General features: G+C 49.0%; 1 protein-coding gene across 1 annotated transcript in view; it reads right to left on the bottom strand.

Moving 5' to 3' along the window:
- fat2 (FAT atypical cadherin 2) overlaps positions 1-6,363 on the bottom strand; it is a 75,299-nt gene extending 68,936 nt beyond the window's left edge. The window contains exons 1-2 of the mRNA XM_056439885.1: positions 3,126-6,363; positions 1,262-1,573 (exon numbers count right to left, since the gene is read on the bottom strand). Of these exons, the coding sequence (XP_056295860.1) occupies positions 1,262-1,573; positions 3,126-6,363 (3,550 nt within the window). The remainder of the gene's footprint in view (positions 1-1,261; positions 1,574-3,125) is intronic.
- Between the last annotated feature and the right edge of the window lie 8,637 nt (positions 6,364-15,000).

Raw genomic sequence — 15,000 nt, 5'->3', positions numbered from 1 at the left:
CCGGACGCGTCAAAATTTCGACGCGCGTCGAGATTACATCAAAGCCAATGCACAGCTGCGTAGAAGCTGCATATTTCCCAGCGAGCAGCGCGTCAGACGCGTTTGAAGCAGCACCAACAGAGAGTTTGCCGCGGGGCGAACAGAGCGAACAGACGCAGCTCCTCGACGTGCGAGTTGAAATTTCCCAACTCCGGCAGCAAAAACGCGTGAGTCATAGTCGCGTCAGCCAATCAGCGTTGAGCAGCTCCACTCGTCATCGTCCTGCCGGTTTAGAAAATGGAGGAAAAGATTATTGTCGCCTTCTGTGGGCACCCCGAACTTTATGACACGACTCTTTTTACTAACCTAAACCGTAGCTTTAAAGATGACGCGTGGAAGAAGGTCGGAGAAGCTATTTGTTGTACTTTACTATGAACCAACCGCCGGCATATGTGTTTCATGGCAGAGGAGATCTGCCGCCGGAGGTGGAAAAGTCTCAGAGACACGAATCAAAGAGAGAAGAAGAGAGAGAGAGAGAGAGAGAGAAGCAGTGGGAGAGCAGCTCGGTCCACTAACAAGTGGAAGTGCTCTGCGGTCGCGACGCGTCTGGTCTGAACGCACCATGACCGATGGGGGACGTGGCGACGTGTTCGGGCCCTCCAGATGTCTGATGTGCACGCGGGGAGTTTGAATAAAAGTGTGAATCAATCAAAATGCGGCGAGTTGCTTATAATTCTGTCCAAATGGCTCGTGAAAGTGGAGGTTGACACTTCGCCGGCTGATCCGATTACATCCTCCGTCCCAGAGCAACGGTATATATCTGCCGTGTTTCTGGGGGGCCGTGCTGAATCGTCAAATATCTGCACTCACTGTCACAGAAGTCCGGCCGAGGGCTCATCAAGTGTGAGCCGTGAGTCCCTTAACAGTGAAATCCTTCCTCCTAGCAGAATATTCAGTAAAAAACACAAAAATAAATCTACCGCACGTGATTTTTTATATGACGAGCAATACGGCTGGGAGCCAGCAATATTATCCCCGGTGATTGTTTTGCACGTTCAATGGAGACACATCGTGACTGAGGCTCAGTGGTTAGCCGCTCCGTCTTTCGATACGAGGGTTGGCGGTTCAATCCCCGCCCTGGTCGTCGTGTCCTTGAGCGAGACGTAACCCTGATATGTGTAGCTGTGTCGACGGCGTGTGGATGTAACAGGATTGTAAATCGCTAAATGACACGTCATGTCATGAGATTGTGTTTCAGGGGACAGCATTCACTCTCACTTACCCGTCTGGGGGTCCACGTCGAAGAGCGTCCGGTGAGCTTCCGGCATCCGGTAGGACAGCTTCCCCTCGGAGGACGTGTCGGCGTCCGAGGCCTTCACCTGGACGACGGACCCGACCGCGCCCAGGTTCTCCGGGACGGACGCGAAATACACCGGCTGGGAGAGCTCCGGGGCGTTGTCGTTGACGTCCAGGACGTCCAGGAAGACGTGGGTCCAGGCGGTCAGAGGCTCCGCCCCCAGGTCGGTGGCGTACACGGAGAGCCAGTAGTGAGGCCTCGTCTCGCGGTCCAACGCCTCCGTCGTGCGGATCACACCTGAGGATGGGCGGGAACACGGATTACCTGCCTGGATGGAACCGTCTCCACTCGTTTCAAACTGTTGCTGCGCCTCCGGAAAAAATCACTTTTCGTTCGTTGATGAATTTTGTTTAAATATGTAATAACTGTAACCGCCCCAGAGGGAATATCAATCACAATGACATCCATTCTAGCTGAAGGTATCCGTTTGTATTTTTATTATTTTTGAAAGTATGTAATGGAGCCCAAAGGCTCCGCAGCATGACACATGTGTTGTCAAAGATAAGTCGAATTCCTCTAGTTTACAAGAAGCCAAACGCCACGGGGGAAGTTCTGGTGCGCTGTGGGTCTGAACACATAGTTTCTCCCAGAAGCACTTTAACGTGTGGATACGCCCCGAGGAAGCTGTTCTTGAGAGGTCGAATTCGATACTGTAGAAGACGAGCAGAGAATATAAACCGCCTCCACACATCGGAGAGGAGATTACCGTTAACACCGATTTAAAGTGCTCTGCTGAGCGTGGGGTGGGCGTCTCATTGCGCTGATTCTACTGTGGAGACATTTATGTTTCATTTAGAATCATGGTATTCATGCAGACTCGGTCTGACTCTGACCTTTGACCTGCTTAGGAGGCACTTAGCACTGACATCCGGTGGAAAAGGTCATTATTGACCTTGGAATAAACATTGTCCAAACAATCTCACCACAAAGTCCATCAATAAACTGATATGTTCGGCCCGGTTGTCTTTAAAATGTACAGTTTGTGTTTGAGTATTTTAAGGACTTTTCCAACTGCTGTTTGCCAGGTAAAGTATGAATTAAACTCTCTAGAATCATGTCCAAACTAGAATGGGCACTCGGTAGAGCACATACCTTCGCATATCACAAGATTGGGCATTGAATTATGAACATTTTGGCATTAGTTGCATGCCAATTGGATAAAAATGTACTGTGCTATGGTAAAAAGAAGATGTTGACCTTTTTCATGACCTTGACCTTGACCTTTGACCCGATCGATCCCAAAATCTAATCAAATGGTCCCCGGATAATAACCAATCATCCCACTAAATTTCATGCGATTCGGTTTAATACTTTTTGAGTTATGTGAGTAACACGCATACAAATAAATACATAAATAAATACACGGCAATCAAAACATAACCTTCCGCATTTTCAATGCGAAGTTAATGAATGCAATACAACATCTTTAAAATGATCCGTTCAAGCTGTTTAAACGTTATTTCTTGGACGAGATCAGTTATACGTCAGGAAATCTTTGCTGGCTGGCGGATTAAAAATTCTGAATGACTTTCCGTCTGTCGAATGAATGTGAATGAATGAATGTTGGCGGCGCTCGGAGGGGCCGTAGGCGCCGATTGGCTGCCACGCTTCTGACCACCGGTGTGACTGTGTGTGTGTGTGACTACTGGACTCTGGACTCTGTAACGCGACTTCGGGGTGTCTTGAGAAGCGCTATATAAAATAAATGATTCTTATTATTATTATAGTATCACCGATCTGGTTCACGAGCTCCAGGCTCAGGAGGCAGACAGGCCAATGGTGTTTTTACCTGTTTCCTCGTCGATGACGAACACTCCGAGACCGGAGCCTTCGTTGATGTGGTACCGGACCGCTCCGTCTCTGCCCAGGTCCTGGTCTGAAGCCGTGAGGGTGACCACCGCGGTCCCCGCCGCCGCGTCCTCCATCACGGCGGCTTCGTACACGAACTCCGAGAACGCCGGTCTGTGGAGGTTCTCGTTGACGTCCAGGACCTGAATCTCCACGAAGCAGGAGGAGGAGAGGGAGCGGGGGAGGCCGTGGTCCACGGCGCGGACCGTGAGGTTGTAAGCCGGCCGCCTCTCAAAGTCCAGCTCCCGCTCCAGGGTCAAGGCGCCCGTGGAGGAGTCCAGGCGGAAGATCCCGCCTTCGGTGTTCTTGAGGTTGTAGGTGACGAGGCCTCCGCCGCCCAGGTCCAAGTCCACGCTCTCGACCCACACCAGGAGGGCGCCCACGGGAACGTCCTCGGGAACCTTTATCGTGTACACTTTGGGCACGAAGCTGGGCGGGTTGTCGTTGACGTCTCCCAACACCACCACGAGGTCGACCGCGGAGGACAACCGGGGGCCGGGCGCGGCTCGGTCCGTGGCCGCGATCCGGAGGTCGTGCCGGGGCGAGGTCTCCCGATCCAAACCGCTCGCCACGGTCACCTCGCCGGACACCTCGTCGATCCTGAACGCGTCGGTGGACGTCAGCAGGGAGTACTGGACGCTCCCGCTGAAATCCACATCGGGATCCGTCGCGCTGGCCGTGAAGACGACGGCGTCCACCTCGGTGTTTTCCGGCACTCGTACCAGATAGCGGGGCCGGTCGAACGCGGGGGGATTGTCGTTGACGTCCGCGACGTTCACCGCGACGAACTTCCACGCGGACCTCTGCGGCGTTCCCAGATCGTAAACGGTGACGTTCAGGATGTAGAACCCTTTGCTCTCTCGGTCCAACGGGCAGACTAGCCGGAGGTCGCCGGAGAACACGTCGATGAAGAAACAGCCGTCCTCGTTCCCGCCGGATACGGCGTACACCAGCTTGCCGTTGAACCCGGAGTCCTCGTCTGTTGCCGTGAAGCGAACCACGGTGGCGTTCAGGGGATGGTCCTCCCTCAGGTCGATGGAGCCCGGGAGGCTCGGGTCAAACTTGGGAGAGTGACGGTTGGTGATGTGAATATCGGAGAACTGGTCGTCCCCTTGATGGGTGAAGGTGGAGACGATCGACTCGATCAGTTTCTCCGTCAGCTGTTTGAAAATGCCCGTTTCCTGGCAGCGCAGCGTGGCGCCGTCGCCCCTGTTGGTGACCGTCACCCTGACCAGCGACGCCTCGGAGAAGTGCTCGCCGTCGGTGGCCACGACCCTCAAGTTGAAGGCGCCCTCTCGCAGGGGGATCGGCCGCTTCAGGGCGACGGCTCCCGACGCCGAGTCGACGGCGAACACCTGGAGCTCGTTTCCTGACTCGATGACGTACCTCAGCTGCTGCAGCTCGTCCGCGTCGATGGCGGTCAGATTGGCGATGGTGCGGCCCACGGGGAAATCTTGCGGGACGGTGGCGTTGCAGCCCACCCGCTCCAACAGAGGGAGGTTGTCGTTGACGTTGTTCAGGGTTATCGTCACGGGGCATTCGCTGACCTGACTGAACGGGCCGCCGCTGTCCGAGGCCCAGACCCGCAGGCGGTACCGCCGCTTCATCCGCTCGTAGTCCAGGTGTTCGGAGGTGGCGATGACGCCGGTGAACGGGTCTATTGTGAACGGCGAGGGCGCCGCGTTCGCAATAGCGAAGGTCACGAGGCCGTTTTTCCCTTTATCTCGGTCCGTGGCGGCGACCTTCAAAACGCTGGTGCCCACGGGGGTGTTCTCGTCCACCGTGGCCTGGTAGGAGGAGCGGGCGAACTGCGGGCCGTGGTCGTTCTCGTCGGTGATCTCGACCACCACGTGAGTCTCGGCGTCGCCGTGGTTCGCCATGACGTCGAACTCGTAGCGCTCCTTCCTCTCGTAGTCAAATGTCTCCGTCGTTACGATAATTCCGGTTTTGGGATTTATTTTGAATTTCGCGCTGTCCGGGTTGTTTTTAATGCCGAAGGTGACGTTGTACGTCACCACGGCGACCGAAACCTTCGCCACATGAGTTTTAGGGGGGGTGAACTCGCTCAGGGTGACGATGTAGGTGTCCTCCAAAAACACCAAAGAGCTGCGTCGATCGGCCGGAACATGGATGAGCGTAACTGGAGAGAGTAAACTCGGGAAGCTCCTATCTTTAGCTTGAAGGGACAGATTCAGCCCGAAAGGGTTTTGAGACCAGACAATCCTCTTTGTCGAGATCACTTGGAAGTCACTGCCCTGCGCGCCTAACGGGATTATCTCAAAACACTTGTGTGGATCCCCTCCAACAATATTCAGGGATTCCACAGGCTGAACTCCTGCCTCCACACGGACATCGATAGTTACCTTGCCGTCCGTGGACACCGTGGGTCCGAGGCCGGGCTTGATAACCGGAGGCCCCGCGGACGTCTTCTGCACGTTTATCGTGACCCTGGCGACGTTGCCGAATTTCTGAACACCGGATATCTTCTTCGTCCGGTCCTCGGCTAAAACCGTGAGGTCGTACCTGGCCGTTCGGGTGCGATTGAGCTTCTTGGCCAGGCTGACGGTGCCCGTGAAGGGGTCCACAACAAAAGGATGAGCTCTGCTGGTGAACAAGTAGTAGAACTGGGCGTTGCTCCCGATGTCGGCGTCCGTGGCGCTGACCCTCACCACACTTGACTTCACTGGAGTGTCCTCCCCGATGGCCTTGTTGTACGAGGCGGGGTAGAAAAGAGGCTTGAGGTCGTTGGTGTCGAGCACCCGGACGGACACCTTCGTCTTCGCCTGGAAGTCGAACGTGCTCTCGGTGGCCGCCACCGTGAGCGTGTAGGCGTCCCTGACCTCGCGGTTGAGCTGCGCCGAGTTACTGCTGCGCGTCCTGATCCGGAGGAAGCAGAAATCTCCCACTCGAACCGCCTCCGCTAGGAAAAGGCCGTCGTCGTCGCCCGAGACGACGTCGTATGCGATTTGCCAGAACACGTCCGTCACCTGGACGCCCATCTTCACCGGCGTCTCGGCGAACGTCCGCGGGGCCGAGTTCTCGTAGATGGTGGCGTTGTAGAGGCGGTGCGTGAACCTCAGCGGCGAGCCGTCTTTCCCTTTCGCCACGCCGCCCTGACATCTCGCCGCCTGCAGGAGGACCGAGGCCAGCGCGAGGAGAGCCGATCCCAGAGCCGCCATCGTCGGCACGGCCGCGGAGATCCTCAAGCCTGTAGGGAAGGAAAAGAAAGTCGATTAAACACCCCGTGGATTTGTTTTGGGGGGTCCACAATGATGTATATGCTGTGAATACTGTATTGGTTTATGGAGATATAAATTCAATTCAATTCAGTTTCAATTCAGTTTATTTGTATAGCCCAATTTCACAAATTACAAATTTGTCTCGGAGTGCTTTACAATCTGTACACATAGACATCCCTGCCCCAAAACCTCACATCGGACCAGGAAAAACTCCCAAATAACCCGTAAATGTGTACGGATGGGTGTATGTAAACTGTATAAAGACTGTGTAGATGTATAAATGAAAGGAAACAGAGCCATACAAGGGGAGGGGGGGGGGGGGGGAGTTTGTGTAACATGTGTCTTGTCTTGTCTTGTTTTGTTTTCTCCTTGTTTTCATTTTATGATGTTAAAAAAAAAAAAATCATCCTTGTGTGGTGTTTCTATTAGGCTATACATTTGTGTATTTTCTTTTTGTAAAATAAGACTTTCAGTATAACAAACTGTAAATGCTGGTTATTTCACTCCAAAAATCCTGTAAAAAAAAACGTGAATATACTGTAAACCAGGAGAAGAACCACGGGAAATTATCTCGTCACTTTTGCTTTGCATATCTGCAGAAAAACATGTTATACACAACTAATCCTCGTAACTGCACTATTGTCTCAATAGAAACCAACCATTAGCCCGTAAGCTGCAAAAAGAATGCAACACGGACACTTTGACACAACAGCAGAGGCCTGTGGCGAGGCATCCGGCTCCTGCCCCAACTCGCCTCCACCTGAGCCCATTGTTTCAGCAGCGCGGCGTTGCCTCTGAGCTCTTGCAGACAGGCGGCGGCTCAGAACCCGTCCCCATAATTATTCCTCTCGTGGCCAAATATTAGCTAAAAGTACTCATCGAAATTACTACTCCTAAGCCTTTGTCATCACAGGGCGATGAGGGGGGATTTGTCGTTTTGATGACTCAATATCGTGCTGATGACAGTGGGAGGTTCAGTCCTGATCCGAGTGTAAACGGCTGGATGCGCGCTGTGCGTCTGAGCCGTGTGTGTGTGTGTGTGTGTGTGTGTGTGTGTGTGTGTGTGTGTGTGTGTGTGTGTGTGTGTGTGTGTGTGTGTGTGTGTGTGTGTGTGTGTGTGTGTGTGTGCACGAGACGTCCCTGAAGGCATCAGCCACCAAACTGCTGCTTTCATAATCGACAAAAGGGATCGAGACCCCACACCGTTGGAATTTCAATATTCCCGCTACGAGCCGAACGAACGCCGCGGTGAATTTAGATCACAAGCTGCAATTAAGTCGGAGCGCCTGAAAGGAAAAAACCACGAGCGAGACCGCCTCAAACATTTACATCGCTTGTAAAAACATTTACTGAACGCTCCACTTAATTAGACCGGCAGTTGTTTCCAAAACATGCATAAAATAAAGTTCTCAAAGGGAGGGGGGATGGGGGGGTGGGGAGACACTCAAGTTCATTTGGAGTTTTACTACATATTCAAATTTTCTTTTCATTAAAAGCGTCTCCAACGCGTCCTTTAAAGGTTTAGTCTCGGAGCAGATGGTAAGAAATCGGTGTCCTCATGTATTCCCTTTGGCCATATCTATATATTAATCGGTGTTATTCATACTCGGGTGCTGCGGTGGCATTGCAGATGTTATCAGGGTTTAGCATTCCCTGGCTACGCAAACTGTTTAGCAGTGTGCCGTCACGCTGACGACCGACCCTCAGCCCGATAGCCACGGAGAACAAAGTGGAGAGAGATTTGAGGAACGTGGGAAAAGTCGAAGAGCAAATGGACCTCATTATATATGAGAAACACTTTGGGAAAGAACAAGATGGACCTGGACTGTCGATTCGGTTTTCGGGCAAATAGTTACACGACACATACATCCGATGGGGCTGGAGGGACCGTCACCATGGAGACCGCTGTTCGTCAAACGTAAACTTATGCAACCCAAAACTTAATCTTTTTCGAAAACTAGTAGTTTTTTGCCCCCGAATCGTAGATATGTAATGAAGGAATATCATATCATCTGTAATTAAGAATGCAGTTTCTTTTAAATATCAAAAGAGCCACGAGTGATGCACGTTGATATAAGATTATGTAGAAGTGTTGATAGGCAGGGTTCTCACACATTTTGACCGATGGATTTCCAGGACTTTAAACCAAATGTCCATGACCAAACTGAAATCTCGGTATAAACATGAACAATTTAGAAAATGTTGCGTATTGAGAGCGTACGCCGGCTTATATTTTGAGCGTCTTTAAAAAACATATTAATTATTTCAAACTCGGCGTAAATGATGTGATTATAACACATTCCCATGACTTTTCCAAAACTTTGATGATTTAAGTTTTTTCCATGACTTTTCCAGGCCTGGAAATGACCATTTTAAAATTCCATGACTTTTCCAGGTGTTCCATGACCGTACGAGCCCTGCAAGTATCGTATCTCGTCGCTTCAGGATCGTTGTGACATTATTTATTACTGTATTCATGCGAGTCGCGTGGAGACGCGCTGCAGGCTGCATGTTCCCGTTGCATGTGGATTCCATGAAAACACGGACGCACACGAGCTGACTTGAGCCGGGCCGACGCGGGGGGTGGGGTGGGGGGGGGCGCCTCCAGACCCTTCACCGCCGCTCTGCCCCGCGGCCGAAGAAACGATCTGCACACAACTCTCTGTGTGCTTCTTCTTTTTTATTCTTTTTTGGGGGTCGCCCATTTCACTCTGTAATAAATCAACTTTATTTAAGTATCATGAGAGAGAATCTCAACCTTTGACCCCCCCCCCCCCCCGGGGACGCCATTAGGGGTCCTAATAGAAGAAGCACACCATCGTCCATCATGTCAGGAGGGATGAGGGTTCATAATGTAGGGAGGGAGACCGGCGCTGGGGCTTCCAGTGGAGGGTGACAGGTATGCGGGGCGTTGTCTCCGCTCGGTGACAGGTAATCAGATTACCACAGCCAGGGTCACTATTTGGGTTTCGCAAGTGATTTCAGGCATTTTGTTATCCACCTCCATCTAGTGTCATTTTTCTATCGCCCACATCTGAAAAAAGGAGGAATTAAAAAGTGTTTTTGTTGGTATAATTTCATATTTTCTCTTGTTGGGCTCAACTCCCAGAGGAGACACGTCGTCATAGCTTCCACTCTAATGAGAGGAGCGGTTTGCTGTGAGCGACGTTCACATCGATGTGGCTCTCACGGATAATCAGTCTGCAGGATCGGCGTAATGAGGATTAAAGTAATCCAGAGAGTCATAATTTAAAAAATGTCTTTGACAGATTTAGTGTTTGAACAATAGATTCTTAAGCTTATCCCTGTGGACAGAACAAATCTCTCAAAAACAAATGAAGTGATTTAGAAGTGCGATCAAGGTTCTTCTCAAGGGGTGAGTTTTACCCAAATTGCAAAAAAACATATTTTCCTCCACATAATAGTAGAAATAAAACAGAATAATCTGCTCAGAGAATCTGTGTGTGTGTTTTTAACGTTTTCTATGAAAGATATTCTACTCATGAGTCTCGTGTATCGAGGCCATCGAATCCTTTTGTTTACGACGACTCACTTCACAGTTTCGCACAATTTATTTACAACTGACCCCCAGAGGGTGAACGGGATATGATTTAAATTGCTGAATGTTTTATCGACAACAAAAAGGTAATCTTAAACTCCAGCTCGTCGGAAGCGGTGCATGTAACGTCCTTTTGTTTCTTAGTGAAATGCACCTGGAAAGTCACTTAACTTCTTTACTTTGGGGTTTTTTTATGCACACATTCAATCATATATTTCCAATGGGTGGCCAGGACTTTAAACCACATTTCCATCACCAAACATTGTGAAATCTCAGTGTATATAAATGAAATAATTATAAAATGTCGTATTTATTACATGTGGTTTTACTTGTGGTATTACATGTGGTATTACTCGTGGTATTACTCGTGGTATTACTCCCCCCCCCCCCCTCTCGGCCCCCAGCACAGACAGAACAGTATCTACAGCTTTTCATTCCCTCCACCACCTCCGCCTGTCAGTGTGAAGCCGACTGACCTCGTGATCCCCCCCACACAGGTTTTATAAGGGCAGTTGGGTCTCCCCCCCCCCCCCTGCCTATTTCCCTCATAATCTTGGCTGCTCATCACGTCTTCAGTTTTTACATCTTTGAAGTCGATTGTTGAGGGAAAAACCTCAGATCTCAGTCAGGTTGAAAACCTCCAAAATACACATTAGGGTATTTATTGTTTGTTTGCGTCTGTAGATTTCTCTTAATGTCTGTAATCAAGTTATATTTATTTGCCCCGTTCCCCTGCAGTGTTTATAAAATGTCTGTAATTTAACAAGAAGCTTTCTCTCCTCTTCCGCAGCTCCTACAGCCACCAAAACTTTACACTTTCATTCCTAAATATATTCAGAAAGTTTCTTCAGAGGGTGTTTTGTTCCCATCACATTCACCGCCTGATTTATACAATGTTTTATTCCTTAAAAAAATGCGGTGAGAAGATATATTTTTGGTGGCTGTAGACAGTATTTTCTGATTTGTGGAGCAATACGAAGAAATATTAAAATTACCTCTGAAATAAAACCTTTGACGATTCTATTATATATATATATATATATATATATATATATATATAATATATAACAAAATGAAACAAGAATTGTTCAGATTTCTTTTTCCTGATAAATTGGCAAATATAAGAAAGCCCAATTTGCAACACAGAAAAAGATTGTAAGTTTCATGATGATCTATCAGTTACATATTTCACCCTCTTCACCCTTAATTATGGTCCTTTTTATTTGCAGCTATTATTTATGATGATTTACAGTTAACCGTCACTTTATACTTCACAAGAGAGGTTATAGGCAGCCCGCCCCACCCCTAGAGCACCGAGAGAGCCCTGGATTTATAGCTCAGTGGCCGTTGAAGAAGAAGAAGAAGAAGAAGAAGAAGAAGAAGAAGAAGAAGAAGAAGAAGAAGAAGAAGAAGAAGAAGGAAGAGGAGGAGGAGGAGGAGAAGAAGAAGGAGAAAGAGAAGAAGGAAGAGGAGGAGAAGAAGAAGGAGAAGAAGAGGTAGAATAAGAAGGAGAAGAAGAAGAAAGAGGAGAAGAAGGAGAGGAAGAGGTAGAAGAAGAGGTAGAAGAAGAGAAGAATAAAAAGAAGAAGTAGAAGAAGAAGAGGTAGAAGGAGAGGAAGAGGTAGAAGAAGAGGTAGAAGAAGAAGGAGAAGAAGAAGGAGAGGAAGAAGAAGAAGAAGAGGTAGAAGAAGAAGAAGAGGTAGAAGAGGAGAAAAATAAAAAGAAGAAGAGGTAGAAGAAGAAGGAGAAAGAGAAGAAGGAAGAGGAGGAGAAGAAGAAGGAGAAGAGATAGAAGAAGAAGAAGAAGAGGAGAAGAATAAAAAGAAGAAGAAGAAGAGGTAGAAGAAGAAGAAGAAGGTGCGTTCACTTGCAGCGCGGACAAATCAGCGATAATGAAAGAGCGTAAACCGGATTATATGTTGAGCGTCTTTCTTTTAAAGCATATTCATTATTTAAAACTCAGCGTAAATGAAACGATGAATATATCATATTTCTTTGACCTTTGGGATTTTTTTTCTCCAGGACTTTTCCAGACCCGGAAATAACAAATTCCAACACGTTTCCAGGGTTTCATGAGCGTATGAACCCGGATAAAAGAGTTCAGCCACAGCACCGTCTGTAATAATGTATCACACCATATATTAATACCTCAACCTCCCAACCAGGGAGACAACAACACATCTCCTCGTCCACCAGAAACTATTCAACCAAAGCTCTCAGCTCAGGGAACATGAACATCTCCTTCTAACGAGTATTACACAGGTAAAGGGTCAAAGAACATCTGGAACCATCGGTGAGTCGGGGGGGGGGGGGGGGGGGCTCGGCGTGAATTAACATGTGATTATAACACATTTCCAGGACTTTTCCCAAACTTTTATGATTTAAAGTTTTTTCCAGGACTTTTCCAGGCCTGGAAATGACCATTTTAAAATTCCATGACTTTTCCAGGTTTTCCACGACCGTACGAACCCTGGATATATTTAAAGTCAAATCAAGAAGGAAACCTCTCTCTCTCTCTCTCTCTCTCTCTCTCTCTCTCTCTCTCTCTCTTCGCCCGCTTCCTGTGTCGACTGTTGCAACACAGACATGTTGGATCATGGATCCCTGGAGCTGCCAATCTGCTTTTGTAAAAAAAACCGGGACGTTTTTTTTATCATGATTATTACGGGGCGGGAGAGGGGGGGGGGGGGAGGGGAGGCGTGGGTTTGATCCGACAGAGCCTCCAGCACACAGCGGGCCCGGCCCGGCATGCAGGTAATTATTATCTCCGAATGTTTGTACAAAGGCTCTTCAACAGAAAATTGCGGTAAAGATTAAGAAAGTGTTCTCATACAAGGGAATTAAAGGATTTTAGAGGTTTTCATAAACTACCCTCCCCCCCCCCACCCCCCACCCCACCAGCTGCATTCATCCCAGCGACCTGTTTCCTGTCCTTTCTGTGCGGCGATCACGCCCTCGACCACCAGAAGAAAAGGAAAGAGAAAAGGGAGCCGGGATTCAGTGGAAATGTAATATCGGAGGCGGCGGTGTTTTGGGATGTGGGCGTTTCAACGGGAAACAGATGGAGCGACGTCGGGAACACGTCTTCACTCCACCGCCGAGCCGATCGACCTTCAGAGGCCCGAGTCAGACGGGGTTTAGTCCCGACCGACCAGAAGAGTGACATCATGATACGTTGTGTGTAATTATGCAATGTGTGCTTCTGTAAATACTCCGTTTGACAACTAAATGCAGATGGAAAGACAAGAAGAACTATAACGGGCACTCGGTAGAGCGCATACCTTCGCACATCACAAGATTGGGCATTGAGTTATGAACATTTTGGCATTAGTTGCATGCCAATTGGATAGAAACTGACCGCGCTATGGTAAAAAGAAGATTTTGACCTTTTCATGACCTTGACCTTGACCTTTGACCCGATCGATCCCAAAATCTAATCAAATGGTCCCCGGATAATAACCAAAAATGCCACCAAATTTCATGCGATTCGGTTCAATACTTTTTGAGTTATGCGAGTAACACGCATACAAATAAATAAATACACGGCGATCAAAACATAACCTTCCGCATTTTCAATGAGAAGGTAAATATAGTGAGCGTTTAAAGCGCCGGAACGTTCTCCTCCTCTCACTTTCAGGCTGCTCCTCATTTGCATAGACAAGTTCAATGTCCTCCCCATTCATGAAAAACAACCACGAACCTCCACCGTGGCGCCTCCATGCAGCCACCGCGGTCATGAGTCTGCAGGATTAGGACATGATGGCTGGAGAGCGCTGACTCCTGTGTTACTGGGGGGGGGGGGGGGGGGGGGGTAATTTGTTGACCGCAAAGCACAAAATGATGTTGAATTAACCCACACAATGTCAAATTTGACAACGAGTTGCCACGGCAGCGAGGTGTGGAAGCAGCCAGCGCCATTCAGATTAAAAAGGCTGTTACCAGAGACACCCGGCGTGTGTGTGTCTCTGTGTGTCTCTGTGTGTCTCTGTGTGTCTCTGTGTGTCTCTGTGTGTCTATGTGTGTCTCTGTGTGTCTATGTGTGTCTCTGTGTGTCTCTGTGTGTCTCTGTGTGTCTATGTGTGTCTCTGTGTGTCTCTGTGTGTCTATGTGTCTATGTGTGTCTATGTGTGTCTCTGTGTGTCTCTGTGTGTCTCTGTGTGTCTATGTGTGTCTATGTGTGTCTCTGTGTGTCTCTGTGTGTCTCTGTGTGTCTCTGTGTGTCTATGTGTGTCTCTGTGTGTCTCTGTGTCTGTGTGTCTATGTGTGTCTCTGTGTGTCTCTGTGTGTCTATGTGTGTCTCTGTGTGTCTCTGTGTGTCTCTGTGTGTCTATGTGTGTCTCTGTGTGTCTGTGTGTCTCTGTGTGTCTGTGTGTGTCTCTGTGTGTCCTGTGTGTCCTGTGTCTCTGTGTGTCCTGTGTGTCCTGTGTCTCTGTGTGTCTGTGTGTGTCTCTGTGTGTCCTGTGTGTCCTGTGTGTCTCTGTGTCCTGTGTGTCTCTGTGTGTCTCTGTGTGTCTCTGTGTGTGTGTGTGTCTCTGTGTGTCTATGTGTCTATGTGTGTCTGTGTGTGTCTCTGTGTGTCTGTGTGTGTCTCTGTGTGTCTCTGTGTGTCTTTGTGTGTCTCCTGTGTCTCTGTATGTCTGTGTGTGTCTCTGTATGTCTGTGTGTCTGTCTCTGTGTGTCTGTGTGTCTGTCTCTGTGTGTCTCTGTGTCCTGTGTCCTCTGTGTCTATGTGTCTCTGTGTGTCTGTGTGTGTCCTGTGTGTCTCTGTGTCCTGTGTGTCTCTGTGTGTCCTGTGTGTCTGTGTGTCTCTGTGTGTCTTTGTGTGCGTGTTGTGTGTCTCTGTGTGTCCCTGTGTGTCTCTGTGTGTCTCGTGTGTCTCCTGTGTCTCTGTGTGTCTCTGTGTGTCTCCTGTGTGTCCTGTGTGTCTCTGTGTGTCTCTGTGTGTCCTGTGTCTCTGTGTCTCTGTGTGTCTCTGTGTGTCTCTGTGTCTCTGTGTGTCTCTGTGTGTCTCTGTGTGT

The sequence above is a fragment of the Pseudoliparis swirei genome, chromosome 19 (assembly GCF_029220125.1).
Source record: "Pseudoliparis swirei isolate HS2019 ecotype Mariana Trench chromosome 19, NWPU_hadal_v1, whole genome shotgun sequence".
Taxonomy (NCBI): domain Eukaryota; kingdom Metazoa; phylum Chordata; class Actinopteri; order Perciformes; family Liparidae; genus Pseudoliparis; species Pseudoliparis swirei.
This window is presented reverse-complemented; position numbering and strand designations above follow the sequence as displayed.